Raw genomic sequence first — 23566 nt, 5'->3', positions numbered from 1 at the left:
AAAACCAGAATGGTGTTTGTGTACAGTGGATGTTACTTTACTATACACATCAATTCCACATAAAGAAGGCCTTGAAGCTATTGCATGGTTTCTATTAAATAATGATTGCACTGGGGCCAATAAAATGTTCATCCTGGAATTAATGCAATTCGCATTATATCATAGCTACTTTGAATGGGATGGTACCTTTTTTGCCCAAAGTAATGGTACATCTATGGGTTTTGCAGGAACCCCAACATATGCGAATCTGATCATGTCCAAATTTGGACATGATCTTATTTTACAGGACAACTTATGGAGTGAGTACCTGGTAACCTATACAAGGTATATTATTGACATTTTTATAATTTGGAGAGGGCAAGAAAATCTTAGAAATGAAAATCCAAGAACTAAATGAATGCCATCAATGCATCAAATTTACTCATCAAATTGACAGAACAACAATTTCCTTTTCTGGATGTACTGATTCAAATTGAAGACCGCAAAATCAAAACTAGTGTTTGTTAAACCAACAGATTGGAACAATTGTTTACATTACCAAAGCTTCCACCAGCAATCATTGAAACATCTACCGAGCTCACAATTTATCAGGCTCAAAAGGATCATTAATACTGAGGAAGAAGCCACTGAAACCATCTCAAAATATGCAGAAAGGTTTAACAAAAGAGGGTATCCATCAATTGTGATTAATTAATTCATCGAAAAAGTGAAACAGATGGAAAGAAACACGCTCCTAAAAGAGAAGCCTAAAACAGAAGAGCAATTCAATATATGTATTCTGAAGTATTCAAAAGAAGCCAACAAAATTAAGAATACAGTGATAAAGCATTGGCATATAACACAAAATGAAGGTGATCTTAATTGCATTTCTAAGAATACAATCATATTTGCATTTCAACGACCTAACAATCTCAAGGAATTATCAAAACAAGCTCTTGCACCACCATCCAGTAAATTCAAAGGCATGCAAACATGTGGTAACTGTGCATACTGCAATAATGTCAGAAAAGGCAATGATTTTACACATCCCACAAAGGGACACAACATCAAGTTAAAACACACAAGCAGGTGCGACACTAAAAACGTGTTGTAGGCCATAAAATGTCCATGCGGAAAAATATGTTGGCATTACAAGGAGGAAAATTTAAAGTCAGAATAACGGAGCATAAGAGCAGTGTAAGACTGAAAAATCATCCGTAGCATCGCACTGGCAAGAGCTGGACATAACGTCTCACAACTAAGATTTACTATACTGGAACAATTGAAAATCCACCATGAGATCGATCCACACAGTTACTAAAATCTGATATTTTTTGGGGGGATAAAAAAACTTAATTCTACACAACCCACTGGGTTAAATGAGCGTATTGAATTAGCCTGTTTTTTATGATTGAAACTGTTCCTTAACAATTGTTTAACTTTGTTCATAAATGAGACTTAATAGTAAATCCTGTCCGTTAAGCACAGCATTAACATTATCCACTACATGAGGGCATTAACATTATCCACTACATGATGGTATACTATCGGCATAGTTAAGACTTCCATAATTAGATACACGAGATCTTATTTCGTCAGTAAAATATTTACATGGTCACACATCACCTATGTAAACCATTCGGATTATAGTTAATACCCCTTTAAAAGACTAAACATCCCTGAACACGTGATCACTACCCGAATCACGTAGTACGTAAAACACAGCGTTCTTCACGCAATACAGCATTTGAGAACACTCGCAGTTTTGTACATGCATACGGAGATTGCAGAGTAACACATTAAAGGCTGAATGCGGTTAGCATTGAAAAATGAAGGGTAATCGTTAATTTTAGATCACAGACGTCTAAGTTAAATAATTAAGAGGGATTTCGATCGAACGCCATTCTCTACGGCCGCTCCATTTCATTTGAACCACTGTTATGTGGATTTATTGCGAGCTTGATGCTGCCGACACCATTTAACATTAAGACCACTATTGGTCACCTCCATACCATAGGTAAAAGATAACCTTGATAATATAGCAAACCGACAGAATAAAATAATTCAGGCATTAGATTGGGACCTTTAATATCACAGATAACTTGGATTTCAATAGCCGTAAACGTCACCATTAGCCACATCGCTGCTTGACAAATTCCTCTGCTGTGCTGGACAGCAATGAAAATGGGTGTGGTCATGACGAGCTCAGCTCGTCATGAGCACCCTAGAGGTATTGTATACAAAAAGAGGGAGAGGAGAACTTTTTGGATCTAGAGGCCAAAATTACCACTCTGGACAAGTGGAAGGTCCAAACAACAGTGTTGACCCTCCGATATGTGATGCCAAAGAGAGGACTGGGCTGTTCCTGGGATATAGGTGCAGGTCACTGGGGTGTGGATATGTAGAGGTGGGTAAATGGTAACCAACCAGTGGGTATCCATTTTGTTGGATATATTGGCCTCACACACCCTTGCAGTTGTCATGCTTCATCCTGGGCAATGCTCCCCGTTGGGTGGGCGGTGCAATACCCAACGGGCTACACTTCAAAGAGGGGCTCTTTGGCGGAGATCTTTTTATCCAGATGCCCATGGGTGAAGTGTGGGTGAGGGGCCAGAGTAGTAGTAGACGGAATGTGAAATATAAAATAACGCAGGGGTACCAGAAGGAACTTTATTCGGGTGGTTCTGTGCGCTAACTAAAAACAATAGTTAGTCTGGGAGGTCTGGAAAGTTATTTTTTCCGCACTCAAGACTATACTAAAAGGTGAAGGTAGTGGTCGACATGTTTCTCGCTCAGGGTGTATTCACCCGCGATTCATCAGGACCTTTAAAAAAATGTGCTCACTGTCTACAGTATTGCTGATCTAAGTATCAGTGCTTACAATAACAGTTTGGAAATGAAGTACCTGCTTGTACATTGTTCCATGCCTGGTTTTGGAAACAAAAAGAAGACAGGGGATTACATCTCTCATGCAAGTACAGTAGAGTGATCCGCATTCGTTCTGACCTGGTGCACTCGGTGGCATGCTAGTGTTGGTGACTACTAGCACGTGGTGAAGGGTAAAATCACACTGGTGACACATCTCCAGATGGAGCAGTAGTGAGTGACATGCTCAAATGGATAATTTGCATGAAGACATTTCTAGTGACTTTAAAAACAACAAAAGGAGCAGCAGCATTTAACAGCAAACTGAGCAGTAGTGTTCTAAATGGGCCATGATGACCCCACTCACCCAGAGGTCAATTTTTAAATGTAACAGCAGTGCCTGGCGGGAATGGCATCGGTGAGTCAAGCCTCTGTAACTAAGGCTGATATGGAATGGAAACAAGGGAGGAATGGGGGCAAAATACATTTTCATCTCAAACCACATTGTTTCTCAATGTACCTGGTCAGAAAGGTATATAAACCAGATAATGTTAGTCATGCTCTGATGCGTATGCTTGTTTCCCTTTATATATTGTATTGTATGTCTGGTATAGTTATTCTCATTTGTCGACCCCGACACCCTATAGTAAGTTTTATATGATACAAAGCAGTTAAATGAGCGGTTTAGTGTTCAGATGCTTTGCCTTCCACTACTTTCCTTGGAGTGGTTCGGAGTATCGGGTTAAATAGTAAATCGTAAACCGGGTTAGAACACTCCTGGTGTGTATGCTGCCGCTCACAAAAGGACGTTACACGTGTGGGCGCATCCATCGTGGCCCTCTGTAGATAAACAAACAAACACTTTGTGTCAGGGCTTCCCTTATCGGTAAGCATGGATTGTGTACCCGTTCGGTAAAGCGGAATGCTAGTAAGTGGATACTCTAGAGATCCGCAAAAACAGATATGTCAGGGACGCTCCGATCATATAGTCCCCCAATAACTATGTATGTATATTCACTTACTTAATGCTCCCGTGTCTTAGTTTGGTCGCCTACCCCTCTCCGCCAGGACCGGATAGAACAGAGTGATCCGGCGGTTGTGTTTATTTTAGTTGAGGGTGGGAGGGTTTCCCAGAACACTGCGGGTCATGTGATTAACATAGAGACGCGGCCATTTTGCAGTGGTGTAAGTAAGGTCTATTCCCTATTACTTAAACTATTATCGATTAGAAATCTCATGCGCCTTGTGTTAGGTGTAGATATTAAGGGGCCATGAATCAAGGTGCTTTCCTGACTGCGGACTCGTCCGGGTAGTGATATGTTCAAGTACACTAAGTCGTGTCAGATAAAAATCACATTAGTATTGCATGGTGGTGTTCGAGTGGGGATTAACACAGTTAGAGGCGCGGCCATTTTGCAGTGGTGTAAGGAAGGTCTATTCCCCATTACTTAAACTATTAACAATGAGAAATCTCATGCGCCTTGTTAGGTGTAGATATTAAGGACACTAAATCAAGGTGCTTGCCTGACTGCGGCCTCTAAAAGCGTCCAGCTGTTAAATCATAGTTTCTACTACTGGGGGGGTGGACAATCAGTCTTCAATGGAGCGTCATTTTATAAAGTACGAGTGAGTAGGGGTTGATGATTAGAGGGAGCCCCAAGGGATGTCCTCGTTTAGCCCTTTCCTGTCTGAAGCCAGGCGACTGATCCATCTTTGGTCCCTAAAGAGGAGGTTCGGTTTCGATATGCTTGGGTTTGCTTCAATTATTAGCCACTTCAGGGAATCGGCTGTATGGTTAGTCTCTAGATAGTGCCTACACATCTTTGTAGTATTCTTTTTGCAGCGGAAGTTACTCCAATGCTCTGAGATGCGTTGTTTGATAGGTCGAGTGGTCATCCCCACATATTGGAGCCCACAGGGACATAGTAGTAAGTACACACAGTTCGGTGTGTTGCAATTTGTGTGTCCCCTAAGCTCCCACGTAATGGAATCTGTGAGCTGGACAGTCTTGTGTATTGTAGTGAATGGGCATGCACTGCACGATCCGCAAGGATAATGTCCTTTCACAGGTGGTAGTTGCCACAGGGTAGTCTGTACCGCTGAATTTTGTTTTTTGGGTCTGGTGTTAATCAGTATGTCCTTCACGTTTTTAGATCTCTTGAAGGCAAACCTTGGAGGTTCAAGGGAGAGTTTGCCTGTGCTTAGAATTTTCCAGTGGCGCATAATTATTTTCCTCACCTTGTTTGAGGCTGGCGAAGGTGGTGACGCATGTCATCAGTTCATTGATTTTAGGGGGCCGGACCCTGTGTTCTAGGCGTGCTCCTCTGTGAATATTTTGGGCTCTTTTCTGCGCTCTTGCTATCTCTCTACATGGGTAACCCCTATCAGTCAGATTCCTGGATAAGATATTAGATTGGGTTCTGTACTCTGAGAAGCTGCTGTAATTGCGCCGTACTCTCACAAACTGCACAAAGGGTAGGTTGGCTCGCAACGCTTTTGGATGGTGGCTATTATAATGGAGTAGGCTATTGCGATCTGTTGGTTTTCTGAACATGCTTGTACTTAATTGGCCTTCCGTTAGTTTGATTGTCAGGTCAAGGAAGGAAATCTGCGTAGCAGAGGCCGTCATTGTGAAATGTAGGTACGTGTTCAGTGTGTTTACCCATTCAAAGAATTCATCGAGGGAGTCCTTGGTGCCAGCCCAGAAGATCAGAATGTCATCGATTAATCTCCTCCACAATTTGATGTTGTTGTGGTAGGGATTGGTGGGGGGGTCAATGTGTTTGCTTTCAAAATCTGCCATGTAGAGACACGCCACAGATGGAGCAAAAGTACTCCCCATCGAAGTGCCCTGAGTTTGGTGGTAGTACTTTCCTTTAAACCCAAAAAAGTTTTCCGTCAGTGCTAAGGTGGCACATTACATGACAAACGCTGGAGGTGTAGGAGAGGTCCATGTCTCAGTATTGAGTATGTCTTCTATGACCCCTAGAGAGGCCCTCTGGGGGGTTGTTGGTATAGAGGCCCTCTACGTCAAGGGTTACAAGAAGGTCGATTTGGCGGTTCCCCTGGAAGGTGTCTAGGAAACGCAGGACATCAGTTGTGTCCTGAATGTAAGATGGACTGCGTTTGACCAGGGGTTGGAGAAAGTGATCACAAAATTGTGATAGCGGCTCCAGTACTGAATCAATGCCTGAAACGATTGGGCGCCCAGGTACGGGGGTGATCTCCTTGTGAATTTTGGGGAGAGTATAGAAGTACGGAACCCTGGGATCTTTCTTAGTCAGGAATTCCGCCTCCTTTTTGGTAATCAAACCCTCACTGAGAGCCGACTCGACAAGCCCTGCAATGGTGCGTATAAGGCGTTCCGTGGGGTTAGTTGGAATTGGTGTATAATACCGTCCATCCCCAAGTTGTCTGAGGCATTCAGTTTCGTAATCAGTGGTATTCATGAATAGATGTTCTGTCAAGAAAGGCACACTGTAGTTTGAGATGAAAATGTATTTTGTCTCCATTCCTCCCTTGTTTCCATTCCATTTCAGCCTTAGAGGCTTGACTCACCGATGTCATTCCCGCCAGGCACTGCTGTTACATTTAAAAATTGACCTCTAGGTGAGTGCGGTCATCATGGCCCATTTAGAACAACACTACTGCTCCGTTTGCTGTTAAATGCTGCTGCTCCTTTTGTTGTTTTTAATGTCACTAGAAATGTCTTCATGCAAATTATCCATTTGAGCATGTCACTCACTACTGCTCCATCTGGAGATGTTTCACCAGTGTGATTTTTACCCTTCATCACGTGCTAGTAGTCACCAACACTAGCATGCCACTGAGTGCACCAGGTCAGAACGAATGCGGATCACTGTACTGTACTTGCTTGAGAGATGTAATCCCCTGTTGTCTCTTTTTTGTTTCCAAGACCAGGCATGGAACAATGTATAAGCAGGTACTTAATTTCTAAACTGTTATTGTAAGCACTGACACTTAGATAGATCAGCAATACTGTAGACAGCGAGCACATTTTTTATAGGTCCTGATGAATAGCGGGTGAATACACCCTGAGCGAGAAACATGTTGATTACTAACTTCACCTTTTAGTGTAGTCTTGAGTGCAGAAAAAATAACTTTCCAGACCTCCCAGACTAACTATTGTTTTTAGTTAGCGCACAGGACCACCCGAATAAAGTTTCTTCTGGTACCCCTGCATTATTTTATATTTAACATTCCGTCTACTACTACTCTGGCCCCTCACCCACACTTCACCCATGGGTAGTTGGATAAAAAGATCTCCGCCAAAGAGCCCCTCTTTGAGGTGTAGCCCGTTGGGTATTGCACCGCCCACCCAACGAGGAGCATTGCCCATGATGAAGCATGACACCTGCAAGGGTGTGTGAGGCTAATATATCCAACAAAAAGAATACCCACTGGTTGGTTTCCATTTAACCACCTTTACATATCCACACCCCAGTGACCTGCACCTATATCCCAGGAACAGCCCAGTCCTCTCTTTGGTATCACACCCTAGAGGTATACCTCATGACGAGCTGAGCTAGTCATGAGCATCTCAGGTGTTAGACAAAACTAACGCCCAATTTTCCCCTTTCACATACACTTGTTATTTTAAAGAGTAACAGCAAAGCACAACGCAAGTTACTATATGTTGTATCCGAACAAGTTTATAAATCGGCTTTCCTGGAGGTTTAACTACGCATACACACGCTATCACTGTTAGTGACTTTTCTGGTGAGATTCGCACTGTTTAATGAGTAAGACTAGAGTATGCATTATGTAGCAGTGTTCTACTTCTCATTTCATTAAGAACAGTTAATTTTCTTTGTAATTTATATGCCAGAAGAAATTATGTAGTATGAATTAGAACTTCACAATGCAATGTTTTGAACAAATGTTATTGACAACACACAATTGTAATGTTTTATTGAACAATGCATATGTATTATTCTATATAGCACAGGACTGATATGTTTTTGTTTATTTTTTCAGACACCTGAAGGGTCTATTTGACCCGAAATGCATTTGGTTTCGGCATTGATGAAATGTTTATTGACAATTCAAAAAATCCCAGAGATTAAAGAAGATTACGATTTTTGGAATAAAAATTTAAAAATTAACCTGTGAAGCTGGATTCATTTTGAGTGAAAGTGTCACAAAAACAATAAGTAACAGGACCAGTTCCCAAAAAATAGTGCGCACATTCTTCGGATAGAGATTCCCCTGACCGAACCTTTTACAGTTTATATTCAAAGCGCCATGACCAAGTGCAAAGAATGTAGCAGCACACCACTAATCTATATTAAACTAACTGAAATATGTGTGCATAGAGAATCATAAAATACTTTATTCTGATGTTGCATCTACAGCATCCAGAAACCCCTAGGGGTGACAGTGCTGCGCTATACAAATGGTGATTTATTGACTAAAATGGGCTGGTTGTATAGTTGGAAGTGGATGTGTGAGTAGCTGTATGAATGAGCGTGTGGCTATCTAAATTGTTGTTTGGGTGAGTAAATGGCTGTGTCAGTGCCTGTAGGAGTGAGTGTGTGAGTGGCTCTATGATTGAGCGAATGGCCGTGTATCAGTAGTTGTATGGTCTGTCAATGTGTGTGTATGTGATGTGTATGAGAGGTTGTATGGGAGTGTGAATGATTCAGTGGATGATGTCATATGTGATGTCACTGACCCTGTCATGAGTGATGTAATATGTGAGGTCATAAGCAGTGTGTTACAAGGGCATAAGTTACAGATGACTCTGGCAACTATAACTGCTGAATTTCAATGGTTTTGTACGAGTAAATGTGAGCTTAACTGTAATGTCCTTGTAATCTTAGTTTTTTCTGTGAAAAAATAAATTTTAAATGCAGCCTGTTTCCCTTCAAGGAAATGGGGCTGTATTTTAATAAAAACATTTTGAAAGTTTGTCTGAGACTAGACAGCGGTCCCCTGGATTACTTCCTGTTCCACAACAAACTTTTCTTTTCTTCTTCTCATTAACAGAGGGGAACGAGACCAAGGGGATCATATGCCTTTTAATAAAAAGGCTTACCACAACATGCTGGGAGTTGATAAAATGTCAGTGTTTTGCAAACCGATTTTGGTCACAAACCTTGATACATACCGTACTAAATGGCAGTTTGGAAGGGCATGCATACCCTTGTAGACCCATGTGTGAATTTGTAAACTGTTGCCAAATTTTAAAATGGAGCGATATCAAACTCTGAATTAGTCAATCTCAGGTTTTGCAGCTGCTAAATGCCCCAGTTAATCTAAACATTTTGACTGAGTAGAACATAGAACCTTGGGTTACTAGTAAGTTCCTTCTCCAAGGTGAGGTAATGTTGTAGCCTCCTTTCCACCCATGGTTCGGTTCTCCGTTAAGGAATAGTGATTTAATTTTAGTTCAGGAGAGACTGATTTATTATGGCGGTCATTGACTTTCCCAGCGCTCCTGTCCCACTGATCCGCACAGACGGCCCATCTTGCCAACACGTATTTGTCTCACTGTCTTGGAGTAATAAACAAAGACCCACTTCCAGCAGCACCTAGTCATATGACCCAGGTTACAGGCTGTAGGCACCTGAAGGTTGGGACAAGAAAATTACAGTTCTCTAGAGACCAAACTAGACTTTCCTACCAGCTCCCGGTTGAAAGTTAGCAGTTTGTATACACAAATGTAAAGAGGTGACTCAATGTGATTCCATGGGAGAAGTAGGCCTCACAAAAGTGAAATACAAATGTAGGAGTTTTTCAAATCCAGTACATGTAAAACATAAGTACATTTACAGCCTTTTAAGATAACTGCACCCTGCCTTGTGGGCTTTTTTAAAGCCTGCCTCAGGGTTGAGTTATATGTATGTATTTAAAAAGGGAGATTTAGCCCTGGCAAAGGGTTTATTTTGCCAATTTGAAATTGCAATTTAAATCTACATACAGGCAGCAATAGGAGGCCTGAGACTGATTTAAAGGACTACTTGTGTGGATGGCACAATTCCTGCTGCCGGCACACTAGTAGCATTTAAATTACAGGCCCTGTATACATGTAGCACCACATTAATAGGTATTTACAAGTACATTTAAATGTGTCAATTGAGTGTTAGCCAATTTCAACATGTTTAAAGGAGAGAGAACAAGCACGTTGTGTATTTTACAAATGCTAACCAGTGCTGGAGTTCTAAAATCAAATTCATCAAAAATAGGAGAAGTAAGGCAAAAAGTCTGGGGAAAACAAACCTGATGCTGCCAGGTGTAACACAGAAATTTGGTCTAATATACAGGTTGGAATGCAAACAATGGGCGTCTGGCTGGTATCGCATATTCCTATTGTACGATGCTGGCCGGTACCAGTAACTGGTTTCAATGAGTCTCCTATGATATCATTAAATTTTATGTCCGCGTCTAGTTCAGGTTTAGTAAAGAAACCTATTGTTTTGGATTGCTGTTGACTGTCACTGCTTGGGGGAGGGTGGCAAACTCCTTTCTCCAAATTGAGCCCACAAATCCTAGCCTTGGGTACCGGGTAACCTTATCTACCAGGAGGGGCCCGTGTCACATCTGGTACCACCATCTGGTCCTTTTTTAAGCGAACAGCAGGTTTCTATTGTGTTTAACACTGTCCTATTGGCTTAAAAATCTCAGTGAAGTGATGCTGCCTAAAAATCCTGGACTGTTGAACAATGTCACACAATATGAGACTACATGCTAGTTAGAGGTAGTTTGACACGGTCCACTCTTCCCTAGTAAGGTGCGGCTGTAAATGGCATGATCAGTATAAAGAATTAACAGTTATGCATTCAGGTAGTTGTCATCTTCACAAATGCTGTAACTGAACTAATACCTGGAACAGTGTCTCATGGTGACATGGAAAGAACACAGACAACTTTGTTTGCCCATAGGAACATGGGTAGATATAAAAGCCAAACAATTTGGGACTCCATCAACACTTTTGCATCTGCTTTTGAGGTGTGGAAATTCAATAACCTATATCATCCTAAATATTTTCAGGGCAAAATATTTTGTATGATAAAATTCTTACGTTTCTGAAAAGGAACAATATACACTTCTTACATTCCAAAAATAGTGCAGAAAATGCAATTTCATGACATAAGTGGAGATCTTATCCGTACATTAATATAGTATCTCTTCGCAAACCATGAAACGGTAGCATGAAACTTAGGGAGGGTTTGGCGTCATTTCGACCTGTAGTTTATATTCAGATCTCATCTGACTGAAGTATCCTAGAAAACCTACATTTTGGGCTCTTCCATAAATCCTCCTTTTAGCAATGCACAGAAAAAACTCATCCCACCGGGTGTAGTGGATTCAGCCCCTTTGTACTATACTGGATGCAGTGGGCCCACCTCCCTACCAAGTTGCACTATATCCCATAATCTCAACTCCTGTTGAGGTGCACTCCAGTAGCTTCAACACCCTCATTGAGATGCACTAGCTTCAACGCCCCCCATTGAGATGCACTAGCTTCAACGCCCCCCATTGAGATGCACTAGCTTCATCGCCCCCCATTGAGATGCACTTGCTTCAACGCCCCCCATTGAGATGCGCTAGCGTCAACGCCCCCCATTGAGATGCGCTAGCGTCAACGCCCCCCATTGAGATGCGCTAGCGTCAACGCCCCCCATTGAGATGCGCTAGCGTCAACGCCCCCCATTGAGATGCGCTAGCGTCAACGCCCCCCATTGAGATGCGCTAGCGTCAACGCCCCCCATTGAGATGCGCTAGCGTCAACGCCCCCCATTGAGATGCGCTAGCTTCAACGCCCCCCATTGAGATGCGCTAGCTTCAACGCCCCCCATTGAGATGCGCTAGCTTCAACGCCCCCCATTGAGATGCGCTAGCTTCAACGCCCCCCATTGAGATGCGCTAGCTTCAACGCCCCCCATTGAGATGCGCTAGCTTCAACGCCCCCCATTGAGATGCGCTAGCTTCAATGCCCCCCATTGAGATGCGCTAGCTTCAATGCCCCCCATTGAGATGCGCTAGCTTCAATGCCCCCCATTGAGATGCGCTAGCTTCAACGCCCCCCATTGAGATGCACTAGCTTCAACGCACCCCCATTGAGATGCGCTAGCTTCATCGCCCCCATTGAGATGCGCTAGCTTCAACCCCCCATTGTAAATGTAAATTGATACTTGTATAGCGCACTACTCACCCTTAAGGGTCTCAAGGCGCTTGTACGAATACCGCTGTGGAGCCCATCCTGGCTTTCCCTGTGAGACTTCCACTCCTGGGCACCCCCAAGGTGGAGGCCAGGCATCCTTAGCGTTGTGGGGGCCGTTGTGGAGATTAAGCAAGCTACTGCCCAGAGTTGCAGAGTGGGACTCCATGATTGGATTAGGCACTGAGGCGAGAATTATCAGGTCCGTGGAATATTGAGCCCAAGACCCGCTGAGGCGGGGAATTGAACCCTGGTCCCGGGCTAGACCTCTGCATCAGGGTCTGCCGCTCTAATCATTGAGCTACACTTCTCCACTCATTGAGCCACACTTTGAGCCACACTTCTCCACCCCATTGAGATGCGCTAGCTTCAACGCCCCCCCATTGAGATGCGCTAGCTTCAACGCCCCCCCATTGAGATGCGCTAGCTTCAACGCCCCCCCATTGAGATGCGCTAGCTTCAAAGCCCCCCCATTGAGCTGCGCTAGCTTCAACGCCCCCCCATTGAGCTGCGCTAGCTTCAACGCCCCCCCATTGAGCTGCGCTAGCTTCAACGCCCCCCATTGAGATGCGCTAGCTTCAACGCCCCCCATTGAGATGCGCTAGCTTCAACGCCCCCCATTGAGATGCGCTAGCTTCAACGCCCCCCCATTGAGATGCGCTAGCTTCAACGCCCCCCCATTGAGATGCGCTAGCTTCAACGCCCCCCCATTGAGATGCGCTAGCTTCAACGCCCCCCCCATTGAGATGCGCTAGCTTCAACGCCCCCCCATTGAGATGCGCTAGCTTCAACGCCCCCCCATTGAGATGCGCTAGCTTCAACGCTCCCCCATTGAGATGCGCTAGCTTCAACGCCCCCCCATTGAGATGGGCTAGCTTCAACGCCCCCCCCATTGAGATGGGCTAGCTTCAACGCCCCCCCATTGAGATGCGCTAGCTTCAACGCCCCCCCCCCATTGAGATGCGCTAGCTTCAACGCCCCCCCCCATTGAGATGCGCTAGCTTCAACGCCCCCCCCATTGAGATGCGCTAGCTTCAACGCCCCCCCCCATTGAGATGCGCTAGCTTCAACGCCCCCCCCCATTGAGATGCGCTAGCTTCAACGCCCCCCCCCATTGAGATGCGCTAGCTTCAACGCCCCCCCCCATTAAGATGCGCTAGCTTCAACGCCCCCCCATTGAGATGCGCTAGCTTCAACGCCCCCCCCCCCATTGAGACGCGCTAGCTTTGACTACCCATTGAGATGAACCAGATCCAAAACATCAGCTCCGGATTGAAATGCTCTAGATCCTTAGTTTCAGTTCCTCCTTGAGCGGTCCATCTCCTAACTGAAGTACTCTGGCTGTTTGTGAAAGAGAAGCAACAATAACAAAGTATGGTCACTGGTCAGTCTCCACTTATGCACTGTGCATTCGAAAGGGGACAGCTTAGAGGTGCAAGTTGCTCCCAGAAAGTGAGTATATTCCTAAAGAATAGATCACTGCTAACATCGTGAGCCTGTCACCAAGGAATCCATATCAAGAGCTTCTCAGCTACTGAATGAGTGCAACTCTGGAAAAGGGGTGGTGAGTGAGGCTCAGACAAATCGTGTGAAGCCATTGATGGGAAATGAGTGCAGCTTAGAGGAAGCTTGAGCACCTGGTGATGGGAAATAGCTCAGGTTCCTATGAAGCGTTTGCAGCCTGTGAACGGCCCTGAGTGACTCCTATGAAGCATCTACAGGCTGCATTGGGGACTGAGTGACTCCATTGAATTATATGAAGTCAGGAGGATGGTTATTACTCCTGTATTGTGAGACCAGTTGTGTGTCTGGTCTCCTTCAATGTGGATTTGTTTTCACCCACTGACCTTTCTCCACAGCTCCATTTCTGCGTCAAGGCGACCGAAGCAGAAATATGGCGGAAACATCAAATGAGAGTTCCTCTACCCCTCTCCTCAGTAACCTCAAGGAAGAGAAGATGCACCCAGGATTTTCAGGTAAAATGAAGGGGGAGAGGGAGACTTTGCAAGGTATACATCAACTGTGTGATATCAGTGATGGACTGGTACAGGAATTGACATATCAGTGATGCACCAGTAACAAGTCATATAAATGATGCAGAAGGGGCGGAGCTGTAAGGGAGTTGGGCAGACTTCAGCAGTACCTAAGTACAGATGGTGCAGGGGTCCCTGGAGATAATTTCAGAGATGCACAAGATCAGAAGATGTCAGCTCCTGTTGGGATGCATGTGAGTGACAAGAAGTAAAGATCCTGGGAGTAATATCTGAATGTGCAGGTGCTGGAGCAGTGAGGGTTGGGGAGAGGTATTTGTGATCGCAGGTAAAGATGTGTGCGTGTTGAATATAAGTGGCCGGTTCGATATTCATGATGCACAGTTCAAAAGGGTGTCACAAGGGGCGTGGTCTAGCCACGCAGGAAGATGGCCGCCTGTCTGTGAAGCTCCGTCGTGGGATGGACCCCTAACGAGCTTTCTGCTCACCTTTTGTTTGGGTTCCTGCAGCCGGTGCCCCATAGCAAGCGGGGACTTTCCTGGGTCCAGCGGTGTCTTCGCGGAGCTCGGCGGCGCTGTGTTCCATGTCTGCCGACATGTGCGTGTAGAGCCAGTCGGCCCTGTGGTGCGTGCCGTGAGCTGCTTGGTGACGATGCCGCGCCTCTCCTCAGGGTAAGCTGTGCCTCCTGCTAATTTAGGGCCAGGCTCTCCCATACTGTAGGCCGCGCCCCCTTCAACGACGAGGCCACGTTTTCGCCTACGGAGCTCCTAATGTAGCCAGCATAACATCGTGTATCTTCCTAATACATGGCGCCTTACTTTCAAAGTGACTTTCTAGTGGATTTCTTTGAAGCTTAGTAAAAGAATCCCTTCAGACTTTTTTTTCACACAACGAATTCTACCGGCTGGAGCCTGTTTAATGTATTTTCTACTGGATTTTCTGCTTTGCCCCTCTACATTTTATACCCTTGGCACTTATTAAAACTATTTTAACTGTATTAATGCATTAATGCTACAAATTCGTGGACTATTACTGAGCTTATGCTGTGGAAATTCCACAGGCAGGATTATCAGCCTCATCCCCAGTCCGTCCTCTCATTTTGCCTTACTACCAAGTATGCCTTCAAGTAACTTTTGATTCTCATTAACAGGCGTTACTTTATATGCCAGTATTACAATTTCATGTTTTCTTTGTGGCAGTCTTGAGTGTATGATACTTCTATTCTCTTATATATTACCTTCCATTTGAGATTTGTTTTACCTTCAAAATTCAACTGTACTTGTATTATGTATAATTACCTTATCACTACATTGCTAATCTACTGTAGTATTTGCTGTATTTAAGTGCTTGGTTTCTGAGGCATTGTTGGCATTACGTGTATGCTGTTCGTTTTGGTCATTTACTCGCTATTCATATGCTACTATTTCCTTGTTATTTGATACATTTCTGATTCCATCATTGCCTCATTTTCCAATATTTCCTCTATTCGCTACTGCAGACCACCGCTACAAAAGTGTACGGAAATGTCTCATAGAAACGGTGGTCGTGGGCCCAAAAAGACACTCTTTACTGATGTGGTTAAACAATCCTCTATTTCCACAGCTAAAGGTAATGGATCTGTGTCACCTCCTACACCGCAAACGACACCACCTCAGAGGGACAAATCCTTATCGGACACTATGCAACGCATTTTGCAAGAACTCTCTGGAGTTAATCGACGATTGGAGGGTCTGGACATTGCCATGACTTCATTAAGTGCGGAAACTAAATCGATCAGGGCAGAACTCACTACTTTCCACACAAGGATTGACGGCATTGACTCTAAAATAGTGGCCATTGAAGATAGACTAAATGCGGCACAGGGTTCAGATCAGGACCTACTCTTTCTACGCAGTAAGATCATCTATTTAGAAGATCGCAGCCGTAGAGACAATATTCGCTTTTTTGGTTTTCCAGAAAATATAGAAAAACAAGATATGAAGGCCTTTCTTTGCAATGCCCTTCCCACTTTGACTGGAATCTCCTTTGCTCCTCCTCTTGAGCTCCAACGTGCTCATAGACTGGGCCCACCACGTTATCCAGTATTATGGGTATCTTTCATAGATTCACATGCCTGAATCATTCCCCGTCGGGGTGAGAGTCCCCGGTATATAAAGAAAGTAATGTCATAAAGACATATACATAACAATAGGCCAGAGGCCTCTCATTAGTAACATATCCATGTCCTTTTGTAAAAAGGACTGAACTTTGGCCAAGAGCCAATCAGATCTCACCACCCTCTAGAGCCTTCCTGAAGAGAGCCCTAGACCCTCAGATTTTCTACCGCACATCGTGCTAAGGGAGTCTCCTCTGAGCTTTGCTCAATTTTCTTTATATTTCTGGATTTATCTCCACAATTTTACTCAGAACTTCATTCCTGTGAGGAATCTTCTGCTTTTGTCATGACTGAGTCTCCAAAGAAAGGACTTTTCAGACCGTGTGCCTCTCGTAGCAAAAAGAGGCTTCATGTGGATGACAGGCTTGAGGACTGCCTGTACTGTTTATATCCTGACCATTCAGCTAAGGACTGTAATCTGCCGTACATTTTTGGCCAAAACTCTCAAGGATAGAGAGGGCCGACTGCTGATATGGCTCCAGAGACTTAAGGAAAAAGATCAACCAGTCTCTTCAGGTGAGAGTGAGTGTTCCATGGGGAGTGTACACTCTACTCCTAAAAGGCCTAGAACTTCATCTCCAGGACCATCTGTACAGCCCCCTCAAAAGAAGACGCCCAAGTCATCAGAAGATCGTTCTAAGGCCACTGCTGTAAAGGTTTCTCTACAGGATCCTACCTTCGAGAAACCTTTGGTGACATCTTCAGCCCTGCCGGTAACAATGTCGACAGCCACGATCTCCACTACGGTGGCGTCCTCTATATCATCGACGTCGACTACAACATCCTAGTCGTCGACGGGTAGGTCTGTTCCATCTATTATTAGTATTAAAAAGACCTCTACAGCGCCACCGTCGACTAGTACCTCGTCGTCGACGAAGCCTAAACTGTCATCGTCGGCAAAATCATCGACGCCGACGAAACCGTCCTAGACGGCAAGTTCATCGTCGATAAAGTCATCGTCGACGATGCCAGCGCCGTCGACGGCGAGCCTAGCGAAGCCGACGTCGACACCAGCATCGACGAAGCCGACGTCGACACCAGCATCGACGAAGCCATCAACTACACCAGCGTCGATGAAGCAGTCGACCACAAAGCCGTCCTATTGTGACGTCGTTGATTAAGAAGACACCGTCGACGACTCAGTCTCAGTCGACTATTGACGATTCCCCGTCGACGACCATTCCGTCGACGACTGAATCACCTCCATTGAAGTGTATCTATTCACACTTCAGGATGACTGCGCGTACACTCACGCCAGAATTAACATCGCCGAGCAGGGTACAACCTTTTCCCCCGGCTAATATCCTGGACACTGAGGACTCAGATGAGGGCTCTATGTTTCAGCAAGCGACAAGCCCATCTGAACTGCAAGTCAAACTTCACGAAAGTTCAGACTATGAGGAACAGGAACAGGATTTGGAGTACCAGGAAGAGACTTGCTTCATCATCGGGGTCCACCCAAGTGGCCTAGCGTCACCTGGGTGTGCTTCGACACCTGAGTTGCAGTGGAGCAGGTTGTGAAGTGTGGGTGCAAACAAAAAAAGTTTGAGTGTTAAAAATTGTCCTGGTTTATAACTTTATACAAGGATTTTAATGAAAAAGCAACTGGACAATGTTAAAATGAAGGTGAGATACTGGAAGGAGAGTTACGACCTACGTATCTCAATTATGTGTTGGTCAACCTGTTTCTACCATTAGGGGTGATCCCCGGTATTCATCAGGACCAAAAAAAGGAAGTGGGAGGTGTGGGTCCCCTAAAAGACTCACCCTGTCCTAAATCCTATGTCATCCAGAGGAAAAATGTTCCAATGGGAAGACACTCCTAAAAATATAGGGTGTCAGTAAAACTAGAGGAGTTTTCCTGTTAGGCTTCAACGACCAGGGGGTAGGTGCTTCACGATGTACAACACATTAGTTGGCTGTCGTGGAGAGAGGCTGCTCACCTACGTCTACCGTCCACCGCTCACCTACCCCCTGCTCGTAACAGTAATTTTGCATGGTTTCCATCCAGGAGGTGCTACAACTCCTCAATGCAAACGATTTTATGGTGTCTCTCGACCTTCAAGACGCTTATTTTCATATTCCGATCCACAAGAACCACAAGAGATTTCTCAGGTTCAAGGTTCAAGGTGGCGGGCAAGCACTACCAGTTTCGAGTTTTACCCTTCGGTCTAAAATCAGCCCTACGCATTTTCACCAAGTGTGTCTCCAGTAGCAGCATACCTTCGTCAACAACATCACCAGGTATTCCCGTACTTAGACGACTGGCTAGTCAAAGCACCTACTCACGCAGGCGTGACCAAGTCCTCCGACGCCTGTCTGCAACTCTTCAATGCTCTGGGACTCACACTCAACGAAGAAAAATCTGTCCTTCAACCGTCCCAGTGTATCACATTCCTCGGAGCTGTCCTAAATACTGCTCAAAGGAAGGCCTTACCTTCAATAGAACGACAAGTGAAACTAAGGACCTTGGCCACCCGGATTCAGTCCAAAAAATCGATCACCGTGCGCCATACAAGTCCTTGCTAGGGATGATGTTCTCGAACATCCTCTTAATCCCACACTGCCGCCATCATATGCGCCCACTTCAGGAGGCGCTATCTGCTCAGTGGACTCAATGCAGAGGATCCTTCGACGTCGTCCTGATCACTCCTGCCATAGTCCAGGCTCTGGATTAGTGGCTTCAGTCTCCATCTGCGACGAGGCCTATCCTTCATACTTCCAACCTCGCCACACGTAATAACAACGGATGCGTCCTTGGAAGGATGGGGGGCGTTTCTTCAGGACCTCCAAATCAATGGGCAATGGTCCCTAGCAGAGAAGCAACTACACATAAATCTCCTCGAATTGAGAGCGGTATACCTGGCACTAAAAGCGTTTCTACCCAGGATCAGGAATTCCCCAGTGCTTGTGAGAACAGACAACACCACCACAATGCACTATCTAAACAAACAGGGGGGAACACGCTCTGTCGTCTCAAGAATCTCAAGAAATTTGGAATTGGCTTGTACAACACATTTCCCTTCAGGCGGAATACGTCCCAGGGACGGACAATGTCCTGGCGGACTCTCTCAGCAGGCAACGTTTCATGTGCCCCGAGTGGGAGCTAGATCGTCATCTTCTCAGCTCGGTATTCGCCCGATGGGGCAAGCCACCTGTGGATCTGTTTGAGACTCACCACAACGCAAAATGCCAACATTACGCAAGCTGGCATCCCCAACCAGGATCCCTGGGGAATGAATTTTCGATCAGTTGGTGCAACGTATTTGCTTATGCATTTCCGCCATTTCCCCTGATTCCCAGGGTTCTTCGAAAACTGAAGGCGGAGCATTGCACCCTGATCCTAATTGCTCCAGCGTGGCCGCGCCAACACTGGTTCACGGAGCTTCACCTCCTATCACAGGAACCGCCAATCCAATTCAAACCTGGCCTGACTCTCCTGACAATGAACCATGGTCAAGTCCAGCATCTGGATCCAGCATCTCTGTTTGTCGGCTTGGCTCCTGAGTTCAGAGAGTTTCAGAACCTAGACATTTCTCAAGAATGCAGGACCATCTTAGCTCGGGCAGAGAGTACAAACAAAACGTATTCTCTTAAATGGAAAAGGTTCTGTGTATGGTGTAAAGCAAATAAGATGCATCCTTTTTCTTCCACTCCAGCACAAATCCTTCCTTACCTGCTCCATTTAGCGCATTCAGGACTGGCGCATGCCTCTATTAAAGTTCACCTGGCTGCGATTTCTCGCTTCAGGCGTTCGACTGGCTCTACTCTCTGGTCCAAAAGACTAGTTAAACAGTTTCTAAAAGGCATTTTCAGGACATTTCCTCCGGTGAGAGCTTTACCACCCACCTGACAATTGAACATCGTCCTTGCTCAACTCATGAAACATCCATTTGAGCCAATACACAAAGCTGACATCAAATACCTGTCCTGGAAAGCCGCTCTCTTGCTGGCACTCACATCTGCAAGGTGGGTTGGTGAGCTACAAGCTTTCTCCATTCAGGATCCTTTCTTGCAATTCAAACAGGACAGAGTTATTCTACGAACCAATCCTAAATTCATCCCTAAGGTTCCATCTAATTTTCACTTGAATGAGCCTGTAATTTCGCGGACTTTTTTCCCAAATCCACTTTCTGCAGCGGAGAGGTCTCTCCACCCTTTAGACCTCAAGCGTTGTCTAAAATTCTACATTCATCGAACAGAACAGTTTCGGAAATCCAACCAACTGTTTGTTGCTTTCAGTAGGCCTAGAAAGGGCCTTCCTCTGACAAAACAGAGCATTTCCCGTTGGATCTCGGCAGCAATAACTTTCTGCTATCAACAGGCAAATCATCCTCTGCATTCAAGAGTGAGAGCTCATTCTACCAGAGCTGTCTCTACTTCAATGGCACTCTTTGCAGAAGTGCCCATTCTCGACATATGCAGAGCAGCGACGTGGAAGACACCACATAAGTTCACCAAGCACTACTGCTTGGATTCTGAACTCATGAAAGATGCAGCTGTGGGTCAAGCAGTACTTCGTCATCTATTTCACTAGAGGTGAGCCTTCTCTTTCATCTCACCTTCCTACTGCATTCTTGCACATTTCTTTATTTCATTGTTTTGAGGTACTTGTTCTATTTCACAAATGGTATTCTTATATCGTGTGATTTTACATGTTGTGCCTTACGAAATGTGCTGGATATTGCTTGTTACTCTGATTCAGGCATGTGAATCTATGAAAGATACCCATAATACTGGATAAGAAATGCGTTACTTACCTGTAACTGCAGTTAGCCAGTATTGGTATCTTTCATAGATTCACATGCAACCCACCCACCTCCCCTGGAAGGGCTCACCTTAGTTCTCTCAGCAGGTACTATTTAGCACTGTGCTTACGAAAATCTGAGGGACTAGGGCTCCTTCCAGGAAGGTTCTAGAGGGTGGTGAGATCTGATTGGCTCTTGGCCAAAGTTCAGTCCTTTTTACAAAAGGACATGGATATGTTACTAATGAGAGGCCTCTGGCCTATTGTTATGTATATGTCTTTATGACATTACTTTCTTTATATACCGGGGACTCCCACCCCGACGACGGGGAATGATTCAGGCATGTGAATCTATGAAAGATATCAATACTGGATAACTGCAGTTACAGGTAAGTAACGCATTTCTTCTGATCCTTCGGCAAGGTTCAGACCAATTATTGCTTGTTTTCTTCGGCATGAGCAAACCAGACAGATTTTATCATTGGCTCGCACTCATGACTCCATCCTGTTTCAAGGTCATACTATCCAGATGGCTGCAGACTTCTCTAAAGAAACGAATGAACGGCAGAAAGCGTTTCTTTCTATGCGGCCCCAGCTACGACGAATGGACATCAAATATGGATTATTTGAACCTGCACGTTTTCGTATCACCAGGGATGGAGAATCCAAAGACTTTTATGATCCTGCACTTCTACAACAGTTCCTAGACGATATCAAATCCAGTGATATGGAAACTCAGTCTTCTTCCTCTGCCCAGCCTCCTCTGTCCAAGTCCTCCTCACTGAACCTATCAACATTTCCCTTATACACCTCTACTGACTCTAGACAACGTGGCAGAGATCTCACTCGTATGTCTCGCTCTCAGGTGGACAGGGATTCAGCTCTACATTCTGTCTCCTCTCTCACTAACTCGCAGTTAAGAGACCAGTCTAGATCGCCTCTTAAAACACCTTCTGATGCTGACTGAATTCCTTTTTATGCTCTAATGTTGTTTCTCTTTTTCGAAATTCTATACATTTATAGCAGTATTCGTTGTTCATAATGCTTTTACTGCTTGTTTAGTTCATTGAGATCTTTATGCATAACATAATATGGTTCCTTATATGTAGTGTTCTGTATAGTACCTTCTGCTTTACTGTTATTCTATATTTGCTATTACTATGTGATTTTTTTAGTCTTGTAGTTCTTTATTCATTTTCAGGTTTTCCTTATTATATGCTATAAGGTTCTTACCTCCCCGCAGGTAGCTTTTCATTCTTTATTCCTATTCATTCCCCCTGCTATAATGATGTTATTGTTATTAAGGTATTTACTCACGATTTCTTCATTTGCTATTTTGCTTTTGAATGATGTCTATTTGTTTCATTGTTTTCTATATTTCGATTGTTTCTGATCATTTTCTCTTGTTGTTCTTCTATGGCATGCTTTTCTGGTTTTCCATGCTCTTTCTTTCCCTCTTTTTATGTGCCACTATTCGTTGGTCTCCTTTTAGTTTTCCCTTATTTGTTTTTCTCGTATTACCATTCTCGTCTAGGCTTTATTCTAACGCCGTTATTCTGTTTGTGATGTCCTCTCTGTCGCTCTTCTTTCATGGTTTTACACTATGCACTCGGCTCCCTCAGAGTGCACCTCTGTCTGTAGTCTTGCTTCCAATTGTTACCTTTATTATGATGATCCTTTCCCAAAGCATTTCTTTTGGATACTGTCATATATTTCTCAAAATAGGTCCCAGTATTTTCCTATGTCTTTATTTTTATGCACTAATATCTATACTTTCTTCTTCCCATCTTTATGATGGTGATGGATTTCGCTATTCCTCTCATTTAACTTTCCCATTTATTCCATTCTATCTTCGCACCCCTCTATTTCATTTCCCTTGCTTTTAATCTTGTCTCCTTCTGTTTTTCTCTTCTTCTATAATTCTTATCTCATGTTTTTCTTTGTCCATTTTATTGCTTCTATTTCATAATGGTATAAGGTTTTTCATATTTTTCTTGTTGTATTCATATTCTACATGCGTTTTTCAATATTCAGTTTTATCAGTTTTCTTGGTTCCCCATTCTTCTTTGCTTGAAGGGGGTCCGGTCTCCCTTGGTGCTGCTGTAGGTGCACCCAGACCCGTAGTTAACAGTCTAGGATTCTTTCTTCTTTTTCTTCTCCTTTTTTTCCTCTTCTTTGCATCTTTAATACTTTTTCTCTCTATATGGTTCCTTGTCTTAATTTCTAAGGATCGCAATTCTTCGGTCTCTTAGTAACAGCCCGTCGGCACTGATGTCAAGTTCATCTTGGACGTGTTTCAATGCCACAAGTTCTTGAGTGTTGACACAGTCACTCATTGTGTTTTCTAAGTGTCTCCATGAGTTGGTGCGAATTCGTTGCTTGATGTTTTGGATCATGGCATCTTGGGCAGATGCTTCACTAATGACCTATAGCTGGACCGCTGGTTTGCAGGCTTGGTCAATGACAGTGTGGAGGTATTCTTCCACCACAAAGTGTCGCACTTGCATCCAGGTTTATGGATGCCGCAACAGTCTGCTGGGTTTTCAGCCTTCCCTGTTTTGTGGATAATGGTATAGGTGTAGTCTTGTAGGCAAATTGCCCACTGTTCAATCCACGGGGGCATCTTGGCCCGCAGGTTACCATAG

General features: G+C 44.4%; 1 protein-coding gene across 2 annotated transcripts in view; it reads left to right on the top strand.

Moving 5' to 3' along the window:
* Nucleotides 1-23566, top strand: part of LOC147678411 (uncharacterized) — a 375737-nt gene that overhangs the window by 285105 nt on the left and 67066 nt on the right. For both annotated transcript variants that reach the window (XM_086946003.1, XM_086946002.1), the window contains exon 2: nucleotides 13888-14004. In XM_086946003.1, the coding sequence (XP_086802129.1) occupies nucleotides 13923-14004 (82 nt within the window). In that variant the 5' untranslated portion in view covers nucleotides 13888-13922. The remainder of the gene's footprint in view (nucleotides 1-13887; nucleotides 14005-23566) is intronic.

Source organism: Lissotriton vulgaris, chromosome 12 (genome assembly GCF_964263255.1).
Source record: "Lissotriton vulgaris chromosome 12, aLisVul1.2, whole genome shotgun sequence".
NCBI lineage: Eukaryota > Metazoa > Chordata > Amphibia > Caudata > Salamandridae > Lissotriton > Lissotriton vulgaris.
Note: the sequence above shows the minus strand (reverse complement) of the source record. Positions and strands in the feature narration are given on the sequence as shown.